The sequence below is a fragment of the Mixophyes fleayi genome, chromosome 2 (genome assembly GCF_038048845.1).
Source record: "Mixophyes fleayi isolate aMixFle1 chromosome 2, aMixFle1.hap1, whole genome shotgun sequence".
Lineage (NCBI taxonomy): Eukaryota > Metazoa > Chordata > Amphibia > Anura > Limnodynastidae > Mixophyes > Mixophyes fleayi.
The window spans coordinates 142500539-142527528 of record NC_134403.1 but is presented as its reverse complement, the minus strand read 5'-3'; the positions used below and the strand labels follow the sequence as shown (position 1 = coordinate 142527528).

Genomic DNA, 26990 nt, shown 5'->3' with positions numbered 1-26990 from the left:
AACAAAAAACAAATTTTCACCCCTTGCATAGTAACATGGTTTTGTCCAGGAGACTGAAATAAGAAGTTTCATAAGTTAAGATCCTTGATGAATCAGGCCCATAGTTCTTAAACCGAGGATCAAGCACAGTCGCCAAAATGTAGTGATCCGATTTCAAGATTTTGATAACTCTTGGATCCTCGCGAAGCGAATAAAGTACTTGATCTACAAGTCCGACATACTTAGCGTAATTGCTTTGTTTCATGTCCTCCTTCAGTTTCTCAAGCTGCTTTTCCAAAAGTCTCAGTGAGACTAGTGTCTAAACTCACTTCACAGGTGACTACTTCAAAAGGTTTCAGCACCTTGCACAACACGGAGAGTATTCTCCACTGTGCTTGACTAAAATACATCCCCCTCCTTTCCCAATATCAATGGCTTGTGGAGTAAGCGTGGATGGCTTTTTGCTGTTCCTCCATCCGCAGAAGTAAATACAGGGTGGAATTTCACCTTGGCACCACCTCTTGCTTCAGTTGGTGGCAGGGCAAATTTAATTGCTCTTGTAGCTGCTGCAATCTCCTACACATTGTTGCCGAATGTCGGAAATATCTAGATATCTAGATATTTTACGGGCCACAGACAGCACCTCTTGCATGTCCCTGTCATTCTTAAAAAGCTCAGCACCACCAAGTTTATTGTGTGAGCAAATAAGGGAACGTGAGGGAATTCACCCAGCTGTAATGCTCTCACAATATTGGTTGCATTATCAGAAATGATATTTCCTGAGTAGAGTCCAAGTGGAATGAGCCATGTTGCAATGACATCCCTTAGTTTTTGTAACAGATTGTCACCTGTATGCCTCATATCTGTGGATAAGTGTAATGTGGGTAGAATGGCATTTTGTAGCCCAATAATTACATTTGTGCGAACCTTCTGGTAGAAGTGAGGAATAGCTTTTCTAGTGAAATGATGTTGTGATGGAATTTGGTAACGGGGACACAAGACCTCAAATAACTGTCTAAAACTAGCTGCATTAATAGTGGATATTGGACAAAGATCTAATACTAGCATAGTTGCCATGTGATATGCTTTGCAACTGGATGACAGCTTTCATACTTGCTTCTTCTTGTAAAGAATTGTTTAATAGTCAATTGTTGTAAACTACTAGTAGTCTTCTTCTTGGTCTGCTTCTGGGATGAAGATTCACCCCCAGCTGCAGCAGCAGCAGCAAGAATTCTTCTGAGGAATCCAGGATAGTGGAGGAGTTATATAGCTTTATTAACTGGGATGCAGGACTAACTCCGATAGCTACTGAGGATATTAATGAGGACTGTGTGGTGGGGGTAGATTGCTGGCGTCGGTATGTAGGTGAGAGAAGGGACCTAGCTGATGATGGACTGCTTGTTGTTATTTTTTAGCATAAGTTTCTGATTTTTCCAACAACTTGCAATTAACTCGCTTCAAATGGCGTAACATAGATGAGGTTTCTAGATGGTTAAGGTCCCTACCTCTACTGACTGTGGCTTTACGAATGCTACAAAAGACTAGACAACTGTTGCCAGGAATTGGGTAAAAATTATTTCAAACATAAGAGGTGGATTTTTTGGTCTTATGTCCAGGCATGACAATGGCCTTCTTCTTATCACGTGCAAGAACTGCTTACACTGGTGCAGGACTTACACAAACAACATCATCCTCATCAACATCCTCATTAGCGCCATCATCGACTACACAAATATCCCCCTCATCCTGTTGCAATTCCAAAGTGCATTCTCAATTTGTGTATCACCGGCTACACTTGGGCTGTTCATGGACACATCTGCAGAAATGCTGAAAGTGGGCCTTCTTTATGGGTACACTATCAGAATGGTCAGGATTACACATAGCACTCGTGGATAGACTCTCCTCAGGGATTTGTGTCATTTCTGAATCTAAACATATATTTTCTTCAAATGCTTTACTGTTTTTCTTCCAGCTCGGCTTTTACATGTAAAAGTATTTGGACACCACTTTTTTTTAGATTCCGAATGACAAGGTCTTGCTTGGTTACGACTGACCTTACAAGAAGATGCCTCAGTCACAGTTGCAGAACTAGCACTAATAGAGAAAAGTGAAAGCCTGATTCTTTCCTTGCCACTGTATGTGTAGAATGGCATGTTGGCAATTTTTTTTTCTGCAGATAACTTTGCCTGGATTACAGTTCTTTTTTTCTTGACCAAGGTGAAAGGTGCTTTTTTACATTTTGGTTTCCCTGACTTATAAACACTATGCACTTTAACATAGGCTTTACCAGATGACATAGAAGGATTACTATCATCATGACTGGTGCCAGCAGCTTCATGAGGCTCCTGGTCTTCTGTGTACTGCTGTGAATCCATTTTGATAACACTGTACACTTTGACTGCAAATTCAGAAGACCAAGCCTGCCAGCCCTAGTCTTTGTATTTCAGCAATGACAATTACCAGTGGAGCAATGAAACTCTCCTCTTTGTGTGTTACCTATATACCATAGTACAATGTGACTGCAGATTTACACCAAGCCTGCCAGCCCTAGTATTTGTATTTAATCAATGACAATTAGCAATGGAGCTCTTCTCTTTGTGTGTTACCTATATAACACTGTACATTATGGGACTGCAGATTTAGAATACCAAGCCTGCCAGACCTATTATCAATTCTATTTCAGCAATGACAATTAGCAATGGAGCAATAGAGCTCTCCTGAATGTCACTATAGACTTTGAAGAACACTGCTACCCCCTCCTCTTTCTATTCTACCTATGATACTGCCCAACTGCTCTACAGACTGTGCTACCCCTTCTGTGTCCCTCTGTGAAATGGAACTTATAGAATCCAAAACTCACGAGATCTGAGATCAGACGATAACATTTTGCCTCGTTTTCAATTCTGAATGCGTGCAAAAGTACCGAGCCGAGCTTGGAGCTGCTAAGTTCGGGTGTGTTCGGTTCTTGGGGAACCGAGCCTGAGCATCTCTACTTTAATCCACTTTTTTTTCTGAATAGGAAGTGTTTGCATCTCATTTCACAACTATGGCTTTGGTTGTAGTAGTGTTCGAACCAACATGTGAAAGGGGGTTCTACTCTTTTTAATAAATGAATCAGCTAATCACAATGTTTTTGAATAAGTTTGCTGGCAGCCTGAACTACTTGTTGATTTTCATGAAATATGACTGGCACAGGGCCTTTTTTTTGTTTGCCAAAATTATTTTCTTAGCATGAACATACCAATGATTTTCATTTGGCACATACAGCGATAACATTAAAACCATAGACATGTGAAGTGAATAACATGGATTATCTCATTACAATGGCACCTGTCAAGGGCTCGGAGATATTAGGCAGCAAGTGAGCAGACGAGTGGGTCAGAGCATCTCCAAAATGGGAGGTCTTGTGGGGTGTCCCTTAGTTTTCAGTGGTCCAAGGAAGGACAACTGGTGAACTGGCGACAGGGTCAAGGGTGCGTGGGCTAGCCTGTCTGGTCTAGTTCCACAGAAGAGCTACTGTAGCACAAATTGATTAAAAGTTAATGCTGGTTATGTTAGAAGGGTGTCAAAATACACAGTACAGCGCAGCGTGCAGCGTATGGGGCTGCGTAGCCACAGACCAGTGATAGTGCCCATGCTGACAACTGTCCACTGCCAAAAGCGCCTAAAATGAGAACATGAGCACCAGAACTGGACCATGGAGCAATGGAAGAGGGTAACCTGGTCTGATGAATAACGTTTTCTTTTACATCATGTGGACGGCCGGGTGCATGTGCATCATTTTACCTGGGTAAGAGATGACACCAGGATGCACTATGGGAAGAAGGCAAGCTGGCTGAGGCATTGTAATATTCTGTGCAATGTCCTGCTGGGAAACTTTGGGTTCTGGCATTCATGCGGATGTTACTTTGACACACACCACCTACCTAAACATTGTTGCAGACCAAGTACACCCCTTCATGGTGACAGTATTCCTTGATGACAGTGGCCTCTTTCAGCAGGATAGTATGCCATGCCACACTGATAAATTTATTCAGGAATGGTTTGAAGAACATGGCAAAGTGTTCATGGTATTGACGTGGCCTCCAAATTCTACAGATCTCAATCCGAATGAGCACCTGTGAAATGTGCTGGAAAAACAAGTCAGAGCCATTTAGGCTCCACCTTGCAACTTACAGGACATAAAGGATCTGCTGCTAATATCTTGATGACAGATACCACAGGACAACATTAGAGGGGTCAGAGATGTTTTGGAGCACCTACACAATATTAGGTAGGTGTTTTTTTAATGTTGTGGTTTATCGGTGTAAATAAAGACCTTGCTTACTGGGTGTAATTATTTAGAAGTGGAAAAGATTAATTTAGCAATAGTGCTAGATGAAAATATAATAAACCATTGAATTGCTCTAAAAGTTGACTTGTCACCTGTGGAGATGTCTAGTAAATGTACTGATTTATCCCAACCAGAAATAAATTGACTACAAAATGAACACGCCTTTGTCAAATCCATATTTCCAATCTAAACATAACAAAGCACCAGTACTGTGTTTAAGAAAGCAGCAAAAGATTTCAATGCTAGTTTTCACCCATAACTAAAACTGCATAAAATTATTAAAACTAGTTACACAAGCAGTCAAATTTCACTTGTCTGGTGGCCACTAATCTTTAATGTAAATACATTTTTCCTTATGCTACTTTCACTCTCACTTCCACCAACTTCAATTTAAAAGACCTTGATTCAAATGTGCAGTTAGAAATTTTCAACTTACGTTTGGCATTCACAACGATAATTGCAGTTCACTTTCCAGGTTCACTGTTCACATACCACATTCGCTTTAAAGTTAGTATTTTTAAATATTTTAATTTTTAAACATTAAGTCACATTTTTAAATAAAAAATATTTTAACATTTTGTTAATAAGAACTGCGAACACTACCACATTTGATGTCCAAAATTAAATACCATTATAATAAATCAATTTAAGCTCAAATGTGTTCGAGCGAATTCGATCATACACAAATCATTTTGCTCACTTGTGAACCTAATTCACGATTGTTGAAACTCTTTGATTTCCTAAAATTTCGATCCGTTTTTTTTTTAACAATCTAACATTTAAGAATTTTCGATGAATATTTCTATTTTTTTTTATCAACTTAATGAATCAGTTCAACAACTAATATGTGGCCAGTTTGAGCATCTTTACTAACCTATATTTATTTTCTTTTTTTCTGAACAATTTGTACTAGTCACCTAGTACAAATTAAAGCCATGTGTAAACTTGGATGAGTGATGCAGGTTCAGCATGACTATGCATTTCTAGCCCATTTGCTAATTTAGTTGATCTTGCTCAATGATGGCCCAGCACTTAAATTCTGCTCCTTACGCTTAAATATTGCATAATGCATATTTGGGCCTACAGCTATTTCTGCATGCTAGTGATGCTGTGTAATAAGACTAGATAAATATTTATTGAGAAGAGTGAAGGAGAAAACAGCAGCCCAATTTTATTTTGACTGCTAACTTACAGCTAGCCGATTAGAAAGATTAGATACAACACTGTGTGTAGAAGAACTCTGCAATTAATAAATTATCCATACTTGTTTTATGTATTGCAATTAGTAAACACATAACTGCATTAGGCACCTGTATGGCTGTTTATTTAGTCTCTGGATAAACATCAAGGGCCAGTATTCTCACAAGGTATCAGTAGAGAAAGTTCTCCACGCACAATTATCCTGTAGAAAGACATGGTTGGCAACTCATAATTGAAAGGTGGGTGTCTGCTAAGCTGTTTTAGTCACATAAAATTTAATATCTATTCACACATGACACCTAGGTTGGTGATAATTATAATCTCCCCCACTACTTTCAAGTAGATGCCTTTTGGTAATTATGTAAATAAAAACACTTGGGGGTATATTTACTAAACTGCGGGTTTAAAAAAGTGGAGATGTTGCCTATAGCAACCAATCAGATTCTAGCTGTCATTTTGTAGAATGCACTAAATAAATGAAAGCTAGAATCTGATTGGTTGCCATAGGCAACATCTCCACTTTTTCAAACCCGCAGTTTAGTAAACCTAGCCCTTGAACTTAAAATGACAGTAAGAAAATATTTAAGTTATGAGTTATGCTCCAATGAACATTACTGTAGGTGAAAAAAGGGAAAAGCTGAAATTAATAAGGGAAGGTGCACCAAACGGGGCAATTTACCAATGTACTCTTTTTGCCAATATGTGATTTTTAGTCTACCAAATGTTGTGCAAAATGGCAGTGTCAGGTAATGGGGGCATGAACCAATATATATGCACATGGTGTACATATACTGCCATTGCATTTGTGCATAAATGTCTGCACTGCTTGTTTTTTACTTTGTTGCAATAGCTAGTTTCACTGTATATTTGTGGTAATATAGGGCCTGATTCATTAAGGAACTTAGGCAAGAAATTTCTTAAGTGTCCTGAACAAAACCATGTTAAAATGAAAGGGGTGAAAATTAGTTTCCTATTTTGCACATAAGTTAAATACTGGCTTTTTTTTTTATGTAGCACACAAATACTTGATAGCTTATTTGTACAATGAAATTTAAAGTTGATATTTTTGTGCTATATGAAAAAACAGACAGTATTTAACTTATGTGCAAAATAGAAAACTAATTTTCACCCCTTTCATTTTAACATGGTTTAGTCCAGGAGACTCAAGTAAGAAATGTCTTGCCTAAGTTCCTCAATGAATCAGGCCCATAGTTATTAAGTCTGTAATGCCATGGGAGGTAGCAATATTAATAATTTTGTGATGTCAGTAGTGCAAAGTGGTGCATTTACCCAACTTACAATCAGTTTTTGCATACATTATATTCATTTTAATGACTTGATTTTCTACAGCTAATCTGGTCTATGTGTTGCAAGATGACATCTGATTAATTCTGGATGTCTGAGAAAGAGTAGAGAAAATGTTTGTTAGTAGTTACTGTATATAGATGCTACAGATAAAGTGATATAATATAGATAAACTCTGATTGTGCTTTACACTCTGAGCAAATGATACTCCAAAACCATAGATTTAACTCATTTCGAAAATTGCTGTAATATTGTAAAAACTGATTTCTAAATTCACCAGTATTGATATAATATACTCTCCTCAGAATGTGGGTATGTGTTTTTGGCACCGTAACTTGAGTGCAGATATGGGAACAGTACTCTCAGAAAGACCCGAGACATGTCCAGCAATGTCTCCTGTCACTGATCCTGTTCTTACTTAAAGAGAATAAAATGAAAGAAACTGTAGTTTTATAGCAAATGTAATATAACATTTATTATATTTACTACATACTATATTGTGTGTGTTGCATGTATTTATTTATGTTGCCATAAAACATTTGTAAAGAAATGTATATTCTAATATATACTGTGGTTAATGCTGTATATTCATTCATGTGTAATTGTTATTCAGCAACCTGAGAAAAGCTCTATTTATCGAAGGATCACCACTAGCAGTGCTGTCATCGGAGGTATCCCCCACCAGCGAAAAGATTTGCCAGGTCAATTTAGCGACAGCTTCCCCATGCAACAAGTGGAACTGAAAGACTACGTTGGGGCTTCAGTTTTACTGCACATTTGTGAGCTGGCTAGTTGGTTAATGCTTGCACATATCCTAAAGACCTAAGTTAACCCTTACCACATACGGCCAGTATTGCTAAGGCAACTGAGTATCACATACATGTAAGTGTGTGTGTCTTTTTCACATATATTTTATATGTGTAAAAGATAATGAAAAATTAAACAACCCTACTGTAAAATATATCTACCGTGCGTAGCTAAAATGCAATTATTGAGTTTTACCATAGTTATACAACACATGCACACATAATTATACTTTAATAATACAAAAATAGGTCCTGAAAACCTAATCTCAAAAGTAATAAAAAACATTAATGTTTAATAGAAATGCAAAAAAATTTTCCTTTAACACTCACTAGATGGCAATAAAGTATTTCTGATGGCACAAAAAAGCATATAAAACCTATTGCGGACGTAAAGAGCTTGTTTTTCCCCCAATAACTTCTTGTTAATGTTTACATGTTTTTATTTTTTTCTAGATAATAGATGCTGTCTAGTCGACCTGTATACTTTCCAAATGTATAGCTCCAACTATGTAAATATTACAGTTTTTACTATTGATCAAGAAATCCCACCAGTGTTGATCGTTTACTAAAACTTAATAGTCAAAAATCTCAGCATGATTAGATGCATATATAAGATTCATATACACCTATAGATGTAGATAGATTACAAAAAGGACCTACACTTTTTGACAAAGCATATAAAATCAAATAAACTTTAGAAACATAAAAAAACAGTAAAGAAATTACACAATGTCTAAAGGTGGAGAAATGAAATGAATTCGGAAGATAAATCCGGAACCTAACAAAGGGAGCATAGTGTGCACCATTAAGAAAAATCCACCAATCTATTCAAAGAGCAAAGTCTCATCTTTGAAATTAGGTCTCATCTCATCTTGTAACAGCTGCTATACAGTTATATGTTCAATAGCAGAACAGTTTCTTAACATATAGCAAAGTCTTGAAACAGCCCACTGAGTTATATATATATCATATCTCACAACTGTCCCAATTTTGGCAGGACAGTCGCGATTTGCACACCTCGAAAGGCATTCGGGGGCTTACATGAAAGTGGGTGGAATTTCATTCAAAGTGCGTGGATCAGGAGAGGAGTTTGGCGGATCTGGGACAGTTCTTATTTTGTCCTATATTCTCATGTCTAAATGTTGAGTGTTTTTTTCATTCAATAGACGATATTGCAGAGCAGTCTGTGCATTAAGATCAAAGAACAAGCCGGGTCAGCAGAAGCAACCAAGTTGCTTTAGGCATACTCGTCATATGAAAAAGTAACAATTAAAGTTGAAAGACAACTATCCATGGGTAATTCAAGACATTCAAATAACAACTTAAAATCCATATGTATTTCTCCACATTTAATATATTGTTTCGGAAAAAGAATAGTAAGTAGGGGTTCTCGCTTCCAGGGTTTCAATTTCTGTATTTGCTAGTCACCAAGCTTATTTGATTAGCCTCTACTACTAATGTTCGAACAAGCAATAAGCATCAGAACACATAATATTTTTATATAATAAAACATCTTATTGGACACATAGCTGATAAACAAAGATTTAAACATTAACACTTAAAACAAAAGATTGTATTTGTCTCCATGAGAGCAATAATTGTGTTGCAGAAGTGGCAGATGTCTTTGAAAAGAGCTGCACATTTACACACAGCACTAAGCCACGATTAGGGAAAATAAATGCACAAGGAACAAAAACTAAAGTATAATAGCAACTTACAAGGTAAAATTGAACTAATCTCAAAGTCTAACTGATGGTCATATAGAGAGTATGCAGATTGTAAATAAAAGTTTTAAATGTACTTAACAGCAAGGGTATTGTCTGATGTGTAGAAAATGTAAAAATGTATTTGAAATGACTTTCTCTCCCAAAGTGGCAATCGCTGTTTTCTTTGTATAACAAGTTATACAGTCAGACGTAGCTTACTAAGATAAAGAGCTCACTAGATGGCAATAAAGTATTACTAATAGTTTATAAAAAAGAACCTGAATCCAGCATATTGTGGAATGAAAGACTTGTTTTTTCCCCCTTAACTTCTTGTTCATGTTCAAATGTTTTTAATTGGTTTTCAAAATAATAGATGCTGTCTAGATAACCATTATAATTTCCACATGTAAAGATACCACATAAATATCAAACACATCATATATATTTTCCATAACATAAAACAGAGCATAATTAGAAACCAAGAACCTACTACTTGTCACTATAAAAGCTCCATAGGGCATTGCTCAAGTCAGTTTCTAGCATAGGTTTGTCCATAATGTTTTTAAGTGGCCTTTAATGTAGATTCTCTCTTTCTGGGGCCAGGAAGAAAATATGTTTTGAAATAACATAGAGAACCACCTGTTGACACATCCTAATATCATCTACAACTATATTGCATTGATATTCATTATAGAATATTCACTTCACAACTATTTATCCGTTGCTGACAAAAGAATTGAAAGGTCACCTATCTGTTTTAAGTGCAAATCAACATAGGTTTATAGCCAAACAAACAAAAAATGGTATGTGGTCTTTATATCTATCTGTGGTGCCCAGGAGTAACCAGCAGTAGTAAACACATTTTACGTCACAGTACCCATCACATTATGCTCAGCAGTGTCCAGGGCCTGCTTTTGGGGAGTATTATCAGTGTCCCATGCTTGAGCTAAGAAGGGTCAAATGCATATCACTATGTGTAAAAGTTGGTGCTGCACATGCTATCTATGGGGGTTTGAACAGCAGAACCAATAGGAAGTGCAAGCAGTAAATTTGCAGCTTCCTACTGGTCCATGGGATCATGTCCTTGTCTAACAAACATAAGTGTTAACCTGCCAAATAAACCGGAACCAATTTCTCAGAAACTACTTCAGTTTGTAGTTCCTGGGGCTCCACACTAAGGGGAGTGAAATATGTGTTACATTTAGGATAGGGGGGTAGTGGAAGGCTGGCTGAGTTTGTTAGGCAATAGATATGACCCTTTGTGTGTCTAGCTACACCCCCTCCATTGGATAAGGGGTTCTGCAATGGATCACGCACAATGCTGGGCATTTACAAAGGCCAGCACTGGCAGTGTCAAACACATTATGCATAGCAAGTAGCTAGATATTCATCTGTCATTACCATTCCTATTTTTTTAATAAAAAGGAAGACTGTCTTAGTTGAAGGCCCATTTTTTCAAGGCAGCTTTGATTTTGGCACTAAAAATCTGTAAATCAGAATGTCTGTTTCCTTTACATTCAGACTCCTGATGTACCTTCAAATCCTGGTTTAATTTATTGCAGTTGGCACTCAAGGCATGGCTTTTATGGAGTGATTAACCTTCATCTCATATCTACATCCCAGTTTTCTGTTTCAGAATGATACAGCTTAGTCACTTAACTTACTTCCAACCTCTTAATAAGCAAAGTTAACTTGTTGCTTGTATTAGACAAAGAGTTAATGAAACTGATAACATTACTCCTGCCTAATCCCTGTGCAGTGCAAAACATTTTCACTTTTACTGCTACATGACAATATTGTAACTTGTGGATCTTTTTATAATTTCCCACCCAGGCTCATCTCTGTTTAGTAAATCATACCTCATACCAATTCCTTGTCTCACAGAAGAGAAAATAATACAAATAACTAACAGCATGTTCCTGCTATGAATAGAGAGCCATCTGGATAGGAAGATATAGCACTGTAAATGCAGTTCCCCTGTTTGCGACATTCGCAAAAAGCACTAGAGGACTATGTAAGTGCACAGAGCTGATGCAGTGTGCAGTATTGTGATCATTAGTCTCAGACAGAAAGCTTTATCTGTAGTGTGTTGTAGGCTAACAATTATTGTCTACTTATCTGGAGATGTGGATCTGAGGGGTGGATGGAGAAAGAGCTCTCAGATACAGCCTAAATGTAGCCTAGAAGTAAGGGAAAAAAGAACATCATATAGGATATATGGGGGACTATTTGCTGAAGATTAATTTCTCTATAAAGAAAAATTAACGGCCCAATGCTAAGCAGCACTGTACCCTGCCAATACCCCTGTCCATGGGTACCAGGGAAATAAATTTAATCTTGTGCCCCCCTTCTATTAAATAATCCATGACTCTTCCCTCTTATATGAAATAAAAATGTATTGTGCCCCCTTATATTAAATACGATATAACTACATTGTATGCATTATTATTTAATATATTATGACGATCCTAACATTTTTCTCATCTGTTTCAACCATTTCTTTTTTAGTGGCATTTTTGCCATTTTTACGGGTGAGTTTACAGAGTGCATCATTTAGAATTTTTATGTATTTTCATTAAAAAACAAAATTTGGGTGACAATATTTATGTGGTACTTTTGAAAAGTTTGCAGTGTTTTGGGAATGGAGAAAATCACAGGTGGTAAGGTGATTTGACCTCTCAGAGTGGAGAGGACTCGCAGAAGTTGAAGAAGCAGGGCAGATATATGGGGAAGGGGGGGAATGCAGAGAGTAAACCCATGGCATTCAATTTATCCTTTTAACAAACTTCTAACCCCCACCACAAAAAATAAAAGTTTCCTAGAATTCATAAGAGCTAGCATTATAGTAGTCGACAGGGTCAGGACACAACTAATCTCACGACAGCTAACAAATACTGTCCAGAAGCCATGGCTAAAGGGATTGAGGTCAGAGGAACACCTCATATTGGTTGTAGTACAGCATGGGGACAGCAATCAGAAGAGGCTAATGAAGATAGTAGACTACCAGCACCATAACCAGAGATGCATGCAATAATGAGATCATGCTACTGAGATGTACATCCCAGACAGCTATACCGCATGGTGGTATGAGTAGAAAATTTCAAGGAAAAAGTTCAGAATTATTTTTTGTTTCTCCCATGACCATTTTCACATAACACACCACAATATAACTACAGTGCCAAACAATAGACAAAATATTGCATAGTGAATTCCAGAGCACCTACTGCATTCCTTTTCAGATGTTTAGGTAGACAGGGTCAAAGGGAAACAGAAAGTCACATTTGGACTGTCAGTGACAACTTCAAGGAAGAACCAGGGATATTGGATGGGTCAAAGTAGTGACAGGGAAAGGCCTAGCCTGACACTTGACCCTGTATGCACAGTGACCCTCTGAGGAGAAATAAGCACCAAGGTCTTCTGCCTTTCACCAGAATTAACATTCACGACAGTAGAGTTAGCCGGTCATATAGTGCAAAATGGGCAAATAGTGCCTGGCCTGTTCTCCATCTCCCTTTATTGTTGTACTTCTCATATTAAAATATTTCATCACCCAAAACGAAATGTTCAGGCCTTGGCAGGTGGAGATAGTATCCATAGGAGATGGGTGCTACTTGCAAACAAAGTGCCACACCTAAAGTGGTTGCCAGAGAGCGATCACCATCAGCAGGAAAGTTTTCGCTATTATTATTATTTACATAGTTCCACCATATTATGCCGCACTTTCCAGATAATATAGAATCATTCACTTCAATCCCTGCCCCATTTGAGTTTGAAAACACATACACACACTAGGGTCAATTTTTGTCTGCAGCTAATTAACCAACCAGTATGTTTAATCAGACTGTGAGAGGAAACTAGAGCATCCGGAAGAAACTCACACAAAGATAAGGTGAACATACATATTCCAAACACATAGGGCCATGGTTGGAAATGAACCCATAGCATCAACGCTGAGAGGTATTAATTCTAACCACTGAGTTACTTGTTACTGTGCCATACCCATCCACTATGCCAATGGAACGCATTGGAAGTAGAGACTAAAAGTTAATCTCTATGACATTACTGCCAACAAACCAAATATATATTTTTGTGAAAAAGCTCTCAGAAAGTCTTCTATTATTGGGATTGACTAACAAAATGGTATAATAGACTATTAAGTAGCGTTACTATCAAAAAGTGGTACACCGCTCTAATAATTCAGTGGCCGTGTAGCTACATACATTTTCTACTTTGACAGCTTAATATTCATATTTATTTATATTAATAAATATTTGTAATTAGTGCTAAATATAGATTTTTTTTTTCCCCTCAAATTATTTTTGTTTGTTTGCAAAACATCTAAACTAATGACACAATGGATATTCAAATTAAATTTTAGGTAGATCTGTTCTAACACTCAGATTACGATACCTCCAGTCCAGGGACAATCAAAAGAATGCCCCATTAGTTATTGTCCTCGAGTTATTACAGATTCTAACTGGGATTGTGAAGATCTTGGGTAACACCACAGTTTCTTTCCTTAGGTTATTGCAGTAAACTCAGACATAATTACACATATCTTTTTAAGCAACCTAAATTACCTGGGTATACAATGCACAGCAAAGGGAACACCTGTCTGTGTTATATGTCAGATTGAGTGTTTATTTCCCAAAATATAACTATGGAGTCAACTAGAAAGTGCCAAAAAAAAAGCCTGGGGTCGCTATTCTCTACAGGTCATAAACATTATAAATTTTTTTACATAAGACTATTTCATGCCATTTATGCACTAATGTACATCAACTAACTCTCAAGCAATCACTTTCCCGATCAGGCAAAGTGTTTGAATCTAACATCATAGAATCAAATCAGCACCAAGCAGGCAACCAGGAGACCCATTTAGTTTCATGCCACTGAAGGGAAAGTACATTACATTAAGAATGGTAAATGGATATCCCCCTGGGAAGTCATAGACTGCCTAGAGGATAACACGCCTCAGCTTCAATTTAGTATTTTTAATTCTCTTCAGCCTTGCTGCCTGATGCATGCCACTTTGAAGAGTTACATTAACATGCAAACAATGCTGTTTAGTATTCTTTAGCAGACAAACTAAAAGACAGATATTGAGGAAACAAACAAAAGGTATAAAATATATTGGTTCTGTGCTTACAAAAGAAGACAGCAGAAGAGATTAAAAAATAAAAACAAAGTATATTGAATTTGACTTGTGCACGCAAAGTATACTTATTTATTTATAGCCGATTTAATTTGTTTTGAAGTAAGCTTGTAATTTATATTTCTTTTCATATTAGTTTATCATGTGCAGGTTATGCAAGCGATAGTACAAAAGGCGGCTTGGGAAATTATTGCCGTTTATTTGTATTGTATGGAATTCTTAGCTTGCATTTGCAATAAATTCATGGAAAAACCAGCACCAGTGAATTATACCCAAATGTAGTAAAATAAAAGTAAAAATGTTGCTTGTACAATCTCCACTAATTTATGGTCATTTATATATTTTACAGTTTGGAATGCATTATTACATATGTATATATATATATAAAATAATAGGTTGTGAACAGCATTTACCGCTTTTCATGTTAGCTGAAAAAAAGGCAACAATTTATATGCTGTTCATTTTCCAATAATAGAAAAACAGTATCTGCAGCACTTAGTCTCAGTATGTAGTGTGTTTTATTAGATTCAATGTGCAATACAAGCTGTGGGATTTTCCGCGTCCTTTATGAAGTAAACAGCAGGCAATATTGAGCGAAATACGTTCAGTATTGAACATTACTTTTTACATTGTCTTAGAATAGTTCAACTGCAGTGTAAATAAAATGCTTTACTGCACGGCGCATGTGCAAACAGGTCAGTCTAAATTTAGACTAACTAACTAACTAACTAACTAAAGTAACTAACTTGCAATTGCAGCAGACTATGGCTAGATCATAGTTGCCTACTCTCCCAGAATTTCCGGGAGACTTCCAAATTTTTAAGAGCGCTCCCAGATTCCGGGGAGAGCAGGGCTACCTCCCAAATCCTACCCGCTTCTTTGGTGAAGTAGGAGGGGGCAGGGCTAGTTGTGTCATCTTTGCCCCACCCCCTGCTAAAATAGGCCAAAATTGTAATTGTCTTGCAGTCGCCGGAGCCTAATGATGCGATTAGCTTGGCCATGCCCCCAAGACATAGCCAACTTTGGAGACCTACTGGAGGGGTGATCTCCAAAGTTGGCAAGTATGGGTATGGGCTAGATAGGCAGATCAGTAGCGTGGACGTGTAAGAATAACACCCCCCCTGAAGATGGCCTAGTTATCTCCAGATATACATATTAGGAGGTGTATTTTTAGGCTGTACCTAAGGGCTAGTGTAAAGATATGTGCTGAATGTGTCAATAATAATATCAGCAAATATCTATATCTAATGCATCATAGGGAAGAAAACATTATAACTAACATAAAAACATCCCCAAAACTCCTATTACCCTTTTTTTCATACAAACGTAAATTCCCTGTGGACTTCTTCAAGGATGTTCTTCCTGAAGTAATCCATAGGAAAAGTAAATAAAACATCCCATCAGACGGAACTTCTAGCAGAGAGACAGCAGGTTTCTAGAGGAGCTGCAATGAGAATTTGCTTCTTGGTTCTCTAAGGCATACAATGCACTATCTTCCCCATTCTATGGTGTGGCAGAATTTTGTGGTGTCATGTAATTAAACAATAATACTAAGATTAAGATTTTTTTATTGTGTCTTTACAGTAATGGCTTCCTGTGGCAAAGTCCATTGTAAAGAGATTGATAAACAGAGTATTTGGTATTATTTGAATGGCTAATAATGGAGACATTAGTAGTAATGTTAATGAAGCAGTGTAATCATTCAGCATTACTGGGGAAAAGATACTACTGTACATCACATTTTTTTGAGGCATTTGTTCATGATAAACCACACACTGCTACCATTAAATGTAAAGGAGAACAGGAGTATTGCAGCACAATTTGGTGAGCCCATCACCCCTCCATCTGTAGGTCTATGCTCCCCTTCTGCATTTCTATCGTTCATTTTTATATACACTTTGCAGTTTTTGGTCTGTTAACTGTGCAAATTTGTAAAAATGTCACTACTCAATATCTCATTTGAAAAAAAACCTTAATTACTTTTAATTATCTTGTTTTCTCTTGAAAAACTGCTTGTTTGTCCCTTAGAGTTGAAAATGTGCATAGGCTGAGAATAAGATGTCCCTAGTAGCTAAGTTCCAATTACATCCAGCTCTGAGAAAGTTTGTCTCTCTGGTTCTTGAGTAAATGGGGCCCATGGAAGATGAAGAATGGGGATTCCAAACTGCAAAAAGTAAAGAATATGCCTGACAATAAAAGGACACCCATCAGACCTCTAACTGGGTGGTTAGTTAAGGGCAGAAATTCAATGTTGTTGGAGCTCTTCTTTAATACTGAAAAGGACATACAGTATGTTATATATACCCCTCCAACACCCTTCACATAAGTTAAACTCATAAATTCTGTGGCACATTTCATAAAATATTTACTAAACTAATATTACATTTAATTCATATACATTGAGATGACCCAAACCCCAACCATGGCACACAGCATAGAACCTGCAAAAGTGGGGCACTTAAGACAAGGGGGTCTATAATTAAGAAATTTTGTTGAGAGATACCCTTTAAAAATCACCTGCTTTACTGTATACAATGTTTAATTTCACATGGCCCACCTACTATTACAGTAAGAGTAACGGTCCCGCCATTTTGAAACAGAAAACCAGCATAAGCATGTGACATAAGATTTCAAACCTATAAAATCCACTTTAAGGTTCCTCAATACAGTCAAATATATTAAAATTTTCTGTTAATGATGTTAAATTGTGAAGATCAGAAAACAGAAATCTAGGCAAATAAAAATAGCAAGTTACAGATGTATAGGATAAAACGAGGTGCGGTACTGGGAAAATCAAACACAGGGAACTTGAAGCAAGAGTCACACTAATGCCAATTTGTTTGTTCTTGTCCACACAAGTGGTCAGATGTGTCAGGTGCATAAATACCAACTGATATGTTTTCTTGCAAACAGAATAGGTTGCTAACAGTTGACAATATATAACTAAATCATTAGTTTTGAACATTTTCTTTGTAAATGTTAAAACCAGAGTTACTGAACCCCACTCTTAAGGGTCTATTCATTTTTCGTTTAACTTTTCTTAAATTTGCTTAATCAAACAAATATTCTTGGTCAGTAATTATTAATCTAATATTATTGATATACCGTCAACATATTCAGTCGTTTATGTGTCAGTGCTGTGCCCTAGTGGAGCTTAACATCTAATTCCTGTACCACAAGTACACTAACACAAGGCTAATTTTGTCATAAGCCAGTAAAACTTATGTACATGGGGAGAATATATAAAACCTCACAGTAGCATGGCGTGTTTAAGTTCACTCACCGTTCAATTGATGCTTGAATGCATTGTTCATCTAAAACCCTTCTACTCCATATATATGTATATATATATTATATATATATATATATATATATATATATATATATATATATATATATATATATATATATATATATATATATATATATATATACACACATACATACATACAGTGGTCGAAATGTAAACTTAGAAGTGGCGTTATAGAAAATGTAATGAGAATGTAAGTGAATGGGATTTTATAGTATAGTTTTACAATGAACACATTGGGAGAAGTGGTGGTATGGCCCTATACACCCCCCACTTTGACCTCTATATATATATCTATCTAATATATAAATGCTTAGTGGCGTCTGTGTGTGTGTGAAAAAAAAAACAAGTTGCAGCGCCACCTGCTGGGCAGAGTTATACACTGAGCTTCTAAATTCTTAGTGTGTGTGGGAAAAAAAATTCAAAAAGGGCTGAAATTTGGTAGGGCTCAAACTCATTTTCGTGAGGTAATTTTACCTCATGAACACACATGTGTAGAGGCGTGCGTTAGTGTGTGTGTGTGTGTGTGTGTGTGTGTGTGTGTGTAAAAAACTATTTTCTCAGAAAGGGCTCATCCAATTGACCTGAAATTTGGTATACTGACATTATTTGACAAAAAAAATAGAATAGTCAAGTCAGTTAACTTCCATCATCCCCCCTTCCCCCCGTGGGAGGGGTAGTAAAGGCTAAATTTACGAGTTGAAGGGTCAAACTCATTTTCGTGAGGTAATTTTACCTCATGAACACACATTAAAAAGGCCGCTTGCGTCGGGAACTAACACTCTTCCCCTGAGGAGGCCTGGGCTAGGTCCAAATGCATGACAAGAACCTTTTTAAGACCTTAAGTAGCTTGATTTGACTAGAATGCATGAGTATCATGCACGGGTTAACTTGTATATATATATATATATATACACACACATACATATTAATAACATTGTTGAGCGCATCAAGCATAGTATGTTTAGCCATATTTGGTGCCAAGTCTAATATTCTAAGACTCAGACATAAGTGTAACCATGTCTGGTGCCAACTGTAATATGCAACAACATATCTGGTGCAAAGTTTAATAAGTAATTGCACAACTGGTGTCAAGTTCTAGAGCAATAGCTAAGTGCCAGGGACTTAAACACCTTCACCAGGTCCCAGGCACCATTTTCCTCGTTCTCTTCTCCAGCTAATAGGTCAGCCCATTTCCTTTAATCTCACTAATAAGATAAAACAATATATTTAATCAGACAGAAAGAATCACCTTTCTGTAATAACATATCAGCAAGCATTTTAAACAAGTATTACAAGCAATAACAAACAAATCGGACAAATCTAGAAGGAGCTGGGGGCTGAAGGTGAAGGCTCGGAGGGCCGCATATGCTGATCTAGCCACGTCTGTTACCCATCACTGATCTATACCGTTTTATCATGTTAACCAGTATATGACTTCTTGACAACTTGCATAATTACAGAAAAATAGGTGCATACTACCAAAAAATAGGAAGGAAAGGCTTTAGTGCTGCAAACAACACCCACTGTTCAATGTCTTTTCGTATTTGTAAACCATGGCGTGATACATCAAATATGATGCAGATCTGAGATTTGAACTGTAGCAACAAATTACATCCATATTAAAAATAATAATAACAAACTAGTAGACATAATTTACTTTACTGAAGTTACGATTTTGTTCTTAAAGCCGATGCAGTATTGTTTTTTCTTGTTCTATAGTATTCAAAAATGAATTTCAGGTGCTAATCTATTTATATTATATACAATGTAATTTCTTTTATATTTGAAGTGTTAAAAGCTGGCCAATAAAGTGTTGAGCATTCTTTGTAGTCTAGTTATTAGAAATAAATTTGAAATTACTTTTGCAAAATCAAGTAAAACCCAAAGGTCTTTCAAATTGTGTGGTAGAAAATCTAGTTTGATAGCAAAAAAAAAAAAGTATCAAACCACACTTGTTTTTGCCTTTGGTGTTGTTGCTGCACATTTGCAGGTACCCTCGGTTTTAAAAGAATTTTAGGATACATTCATTTCTCTGCACAGCATATAAATATGGTAGCACTGAGATATTTGGCTCAATGATAAGAGAGCTGTCCTCTGGGGAATAAGTGCTATGGGAGTAAAGGCTGTACTTTATATGAAGAGATAGACAGATAGAAATTCTCTCATGTTAATGTAGTTTGACAGCAATGGGAGTTAACAGGTAAAGTCTGCCACATCTGTTTTTTCTAGCTGTATAAGAATCTGAAATACTTTAAAATATGATAATTTACTATTGCACTAGCAGAATAGCCAGTCCTCAGGATTCTTATGCAAGTAAGTATGTACAATGATTGGACTGGTGTTTAAATCTGTTTTTTTTCCTAATTATTTTGACAGACTGACAATTTCTGCAGAATGCCCCATGCAGCTAGAAGACTTTCCCATGGATGCACATGCGTGTCCTCTAAAATTTGGAAGCTGTAAGTTAATATTTATATATTTTTATAAATCATAGCTCGTGTACAGGTTAGGAGTGCTAGGGTTTAATGTGATTGTATAGGTTCAATGTGATGTATAATCAGCTGCTAAGATCTAAAAGTGCCCTTCACTTTGGAGTATAAATAGAAACAGATTGATCCAGCGCTATATCATAGTACTAGACTAGCTCTAAAAGTCTTGGTGTAGTTCTCATATCATGTTCAAATGTACACCAATCAGCCACAACATCAAAACTACCTGCCTAATATTGTCAAGGTCCCCCTCGTGCCACCTAAATAGCTCTGACCCGTCGAGGCAAGGACTCCACAAGACCTCTGAAGGTGTCCTGTGGTATCTGGCACCAAGACAGTAGATCATTTAAGTCCTGTAAGTTGCGAGGTGGGAACTACATTACTCTTACTTATTTGTACAGCGCATCCCACAGATGCTTGGTGGGATTGAGATCTTGGGAATTCCGATTCCAAGTCAACACCTTGAACTCTTTGTCATGTTCCTCAAACCATTCCTGAGCAATTATTGCATTGTGGCAGGGCGCATTATCCTGCTGAAAGAGGCCACTGCCATCAAGGAATATCATTGCTGTGCAATGTTTATGTAGGTATTACATGTAAAAGTAACATCCACATGAAGGCCAGGAGCCAAGGTTTCCTAGCATAACATTGCTTGGAGCATCACACTGCCTCTGGCAGTTTGCCTTCTACCTATAGTGCATTCTGGTGTCATCTCTTGCCCAGGTAAATGACGCACATGCACCTGGCCATCAACATGCTGTAGAAGAAAATGTGGTTAATCAGAATAGGCCACATTTTTCCATTGGTCCAGTTCTGAAACTAACGTCCTCATTGTAGGCTCTTTTGACCATGGACAGGGGTAGGCATGGGCACTCTGACCGTTCTGCGACTACACAACACCATACGCAGCAAGCTGCGAAGCACTGTGTATTCTGACACCTTTCTATCATAGCCACCATTACCTTTTTCATCAATTTGTGCTACAGTAGGTCTTCTGTGGCACTGGACCAGACAGGCTAGCCCACGCACCCATGACCCTGTCTCCAGTTCACCATTTGCCCTTCCTTGGACCACTTTTGGTAGGTACTAATCACTTTATATTGGGCACACCCCACAAGACTTGTCATTTTGGAGATACTCTGACCCACTCGCCTAGCCATCACAAATTGTCCTTTGTCAAAGTTGCTCAGATCCTTGCCCATTTGCCCTGTTTCCAACATGTCATCTTCAAGAACGGACTCTTCAATGCTGCCTAATATTTCCCCCCTTGATAGGTGCTATTATAATAAGATAATAAATGTTTTTCACTTCACTTGCCAGTTGTTTAAATTTTGTGGCTGATCGGTGTATATTGTATTTTGTAACCAGATAATACCAAATTATCTAGTTGCAACATAACATATACTGTATAGCAGCATGGCTGCGGATCAAACCTGGGCCTGTTGTGCAGATATATGGATTATATCTTCCTCATATGGAAGGGTGATGAAACATCTCTGATCATGCTCATAGATTACTTGAATAACAACCCATATCACCTGAAATCCACCGCAAAATATAGCAAAACAACTATAGAATTTCTAGGCCTGGAAACCTACACACACATAACAACAGGTTTGATACGAGAACATACCACAAACATGTAGATATAAACAAATATTATTGCTACCAGTAACCAACATCCAAACTGACTGTAAAACATCCCAACACCTCAGTTCAAAGGGTTAAGAAGGAATTGCTCACAAGCACGTAATTACAGGACACAAGAAGAATGACTGAAAGAACAGTTCACAGAAAAAGTTCACACAAAAAGTTATATGATCCAACATTGATAGATAGGGCATTCAAAGAAACAGAAAACCTCAGCAGGACCAAACTTTTAATGTACAAAGACATAAAGGATATCACAAATTACAATAATTCATCACACAAGATTAAAAACCATATTCAAAAAACACTGTGGTTTTCTATTACATGATGAAGACCTCACTAATTTTCTACCAAATAAACCAGAACTAAAAATCATGAGGGACACATTAATGACACCAAGCACAAAGACATTTGTCTTTTACCACTGTGGCCAATACATTGACTGCAAAACAGGGGCACCAAAAATTTACCATATTCAACTCAACAGCAACATGATCCTCATATGAAGTGAAGAATGTTCTGACATATGACACACAGAAGGTAAATTATTGTTTAGAATGTCCCTGCTGCCTTCAGTATTTGGGTCAAACAATCAGACCCCTAAAGACCCGAATAGGGGAACATATGAGAAACATAAGAAAATAACTAGATCACCATAGTCTATCTAACCATTATAAACATGCATCCAGCAGCATCCTGAAATTGCCCAATCACATCCAAGCTTGGAATCAATATAAGCTTGGGCTAGGTAAGTACTGCATTCTCGAGAACATGGAAATGCCTTGTTCTGTAAGCCTATTTCATATTTTGCATGTCAAAATTACATTTAGGAAGCCAAACGATCTACAGACCATCTAATTACCTTGACCTGCTGTCAGGTGCCATCGGCATCGACAACCACCACTCTCTGTTCAGACAACCAACTGAGCCACCACCAGCCCTCATCCCTTCCACCACCACTAACAAAGACATTATTGAGTGACACCAACTAATTATAGACAATTATTTTTATGACAAGTCAGGAAAGTTCCATAAACAATAATTACTTCCACATAAGCAATCAACATGATAAATCAACCAATAGATACAATACAATTGGGTTTTATTAGATGTGGACTATTTTACTATGGAGGATAAGATATATGTCATCCACCTACATAGACTATACCTCTCTCAATCTGACACATATTCTAGTTACTACAGCTAATCTTGTTGAAGAATGTGAACAATTTGTTATCAATGTTTTTAATATGTTTAACATGTTGCAATCCTGATATCCACATGGACTTATGTTGCTGCTTAAAGAGATCATTAACATGGAATCAGCAAGTCCATGTCAAGATATATTACATGTAACTTGGTACATAAATTCAAGACCAATCAGGAACTGATGGACAAATTCAGGAAATCTTTCAACATATGTTGATACAATGTGATTATACTGTTAGCAATATACCTGTATGTTACCCGGAGCCAAAGCAAACCTTGAATCACAGAGAGACGCTTGTTACCATAGGAACGTTTATTAACACCCACCTCGGCATCTATTTAATACAACCCTTATGCATATACATATAATTAAAAAAAACCTGAAGAAGTCAAGCCTCAAAGTGACTATATACATTGGGATCACACCCCCTCATATCACTGGGACACCAGACATAGTACAGACAACCCTGTGTGTGTTCCAGGCTGGAACACAAATGGAGAGAGTGGAAATACAGTTAACAAACTGATTTTTATTTATTTTTTGTTTTTCAAAATTAGGAAGTACAGAAAAAGAGACGGAACTAAATCCCAGGATATATAGATAAGTACATTAAATACATTACAGATAAGTTTAAAATAACAGCACATATATTTTGCATATATCAGTCTAGGGCAAAGCCATGGGGATAGTCCAGATTGAGTTATTATCATTGTGAGGCAGATTCTGTATCGAGAGGAAGGAGCGGGAAGGACTAGGAAAGGGGAAAGAAAAAAAAAAGGGGGGGGGGGGGGTTTGTTAGTATAGGGTTGAAACAAACTGATTTATTTATAGGACTATAGCCATATTAACTATAGGACAGTAGTTTAAGAATAATACTGTTGTCATTTAATTTAGTGTTTTTAGATTTTAGTACAGCCATACTTGGCTCCTTTCTTTTTATACATGCATGCCTACTAACGGAAACTACGGGGTAAGCTGTTGTTCCTTCTTGGGTTTCAAGAACAAAGTGTGAAATCAACATGACCTGAGTGTTCTAAAAGTACTGTGTTTGTTTCTTTGTAATCACTGTAGAATACTACATTTGAAACTGTGTCCTCAGAGTTAACTATCCATCTCAAAGTGTGAAAAATCAGAGAGCCTGGAGCAACTGGGTAGAAACTTAGATATCATCTGTTGAATAAGAATTACCCTTTTATTGAACCACTTTATGTAGGTTTACGCTAATATTTACCACCTCAACTAACTTACCATATAACCTGCATATTGTTTTTTAGTGTATAGATATATTACCCAGGATTACATTAATATATTGCAATTTATGCAGTATTTTTAAGTTCTAGGACTGCACAGACAGAGATTTGTAGAAGTTTAATTTACTACTTAAACTTCTACAAGTTTAATTGCTAATTAACAACATATATATTTGTAATAACTTTTCTCAATGATGTTTAAAAGTATAAATTTAAGCACACATATACTATATATATATATATATATATATATATATATATATATATATATATATATAGTGCTTATGTCATTTATATAACTATATTTGTTTACCCGATTACACTATTTTAAGATAAGGACAGGATTTTTACAGCAGGATTCCACCAATACCTTTCTGGAAATTTTTCATCTTATGGGTTTAAAAATACTATATAACACACCAAACACATTCTTGTTGTCTTCATATTGTATGTAGTATTTATAGTCTAGAATAATGGTGCATTTGCAAGCTGAGAAATCAAAGGCAGTATGGCATTGTTCTGGGGCCCCACAAGAGGTGGTTCCCAACAGAATGCATAGCACATCTGACAATCAGAGGACTTTAAAACAGATTCTGGGTTAACGACTTGGAGTTCTGACCACAGTTTGAGCATCTCTGATTTAGAGTAGACATTTGAGACTTTTAATCCAATAGGGGTGTTTTTTCATGTAGCACACAAATACTTGATAGCTTATTTGTACACTAAAATGTAAAGTTGATATTTGTGTGCTACATGAAAAAACAGTCAGTATTTAACTTATGTGCAAAACAGAAAACTAATTTTCACCCCTTGCATTGTAACATGGTTTTGTCCAGGAGACTGAAATAAGAAACTTCATCATTTAAGTTCCTTAATGAATCAGGCCCACCATGTTTTGCAGGGTGCACCAGTGCCAATGTAGGGCCGGATAGGTGTGTTTTTCACAAAGCCTGACCTGACTATCACAACATTGTGTGGCTACCCCCTTCCCATAGGTGACTTTTCATGTCAAACAGTAATTCCAGTAGTTTTATAAGGGTTAAAAATTCAAAAAGTGTCTATATTTTATCACAGTCCAAGAATGCATCATAGTTGTTTTTAAAAGACACTTTCTGAAGAAAATTAAGCTGCTTATGGTATACAACCTAAAGCATATTTGACCAGACAAACGTTTTCACGCCATTTAATGTAAATTAGACGCTGCATGGGGTGACATTTCATTGAGCATTGAAACACAGCCAGCAAGGGTAAAACAGCCTTGAGCGGAATAGGTTCTGAAGCCAACACCACTCCATAACATGATCATTTTCATTGCTTCAGTAATCCAGCTTTGATGTTATTGCATGATTGTAACCAATCTGTACACTGTAGCGCTTTCCAATCTGACCTGCAGTGTGACTAAGTAATTCTGCTCAATAGTACATTACATATTACGGTACATGTGTCATAATGTCATATAACTATGTATGATTTAGTGAAAACTTGAAAATAAATCTAAAAAGTTAACATCGCCAAAGACAGTAAATTCTGGTAGATTCACGCAATGATCTTTAGTGGTGATCACAAGCCAAGATGATATTTGTTATTAAATCACAGTCACTGCTGTAAAAAATGTTGTATAAATGTACAATTTAATTTTTTTTATTTAATACATGATTTACCGAGACTCCACTTTGTGAATAAACAAAACAACAGAAGGCATTTATATGTGATAGACATTGCATCTATAATGTAAGAAGCGTGATCTATGGGGATGTTATTTTGATTTTGCAAACATGCTTCAATTTGAATATAGGTCATATAGTCCAAGGCCTAGGGTGACAGATTTTCAGAGGAAGTAGGCTGCTTCTAAACTTATTTTATATGCTTCTTCTGCTAGGAGAGGAAATATGAATGTATTAGAACACCAAATGAAAAAGATGTTTTTTTAAATATTGGCAGAATACATTTATTTTATAAAGAAGTTTGTGATGGAGGTTAGGGCATGAAACAATGCAGCAACAAAGAGCAACAAAGCTGCCTAAAAAGGTAAACAAAGTATAAATTGGGGGAAGATGTAAAGGTGAGAAGGATTCAAGTAATGCTGATTTATTTATATATGACAGTACTTACACATTATTTTGGCTTTTCCCGTTTCTGCGTACTTTGCTTTCTTTTGCTCTTTCATTAGTTTTCTAAATAACATGTACAATGAATTTGCTTCAATTCTCAAAGTGGCAACTCAGCTTATAGACAGACATGATAAATTATTATTAAAGGGTAATAACATTGTCCCAGACCCTTATATTAAATCTTCACTACCACCTAATAAGAGATGCTAGTGCAGGGGCTCCCCCATCTCATCTGGAGACTCGAGTGCTGCTATATACAGCCATTTGTCCCAAGGCAAATTAATTTTGTAAGCCATCTTTAAATGACAATTGAGGGGGATTTAAGAGCAGAAGGACCAATCAGAAGCCACAATCTCTCCTGCTCACACCCTCCATTCTTGTTTTTTAGCCAATAGAGTAAGGGGAACAGAGGATCCCCAATAAAAAACAGCTGCACAGAGCAGCCCCTGGGTCTCCAGCTAGGGGGCGAGATGGAGCCCCTGC

At 36.8% G+C, this 26990-nt stretch overlaps 2 protein-coding genes across 2 annotated transcripts in view; one reads left to right on the top strand and one right to left on the bottom strand.

Moving 5' to 3' along the window:
- GABRA5 (gamma-aminobutyric acid type A receptor subunit alpha5) overlaps positions 1 to 26990 on the top strand; it is a 141785-nt gene that overhangs the window by 35896 nt on the left and 78899 nt on the right. Inside the window, exon 6 of the mRNA XM_075200114.1 lies at positions 20174 to 20256. Coding sequence (XP_075056215.1) covers positions 20174 to 20256 — 83 coding nt within the window. The remainder of the gene's footprint in view (positions 1 to 20173; positions 20257 to 26990) is intronic.
- Positions 1 to 26990, bottom strand: part of GABRB3 (gamma-aminobutyric acid type A receptor subunit beta3) — a 287252-nt gene that overhangs the window by 237322 nt on the left and 22940 nt on the right. The gene's annotated exons all lie outside the window — the stretch shown is intronic.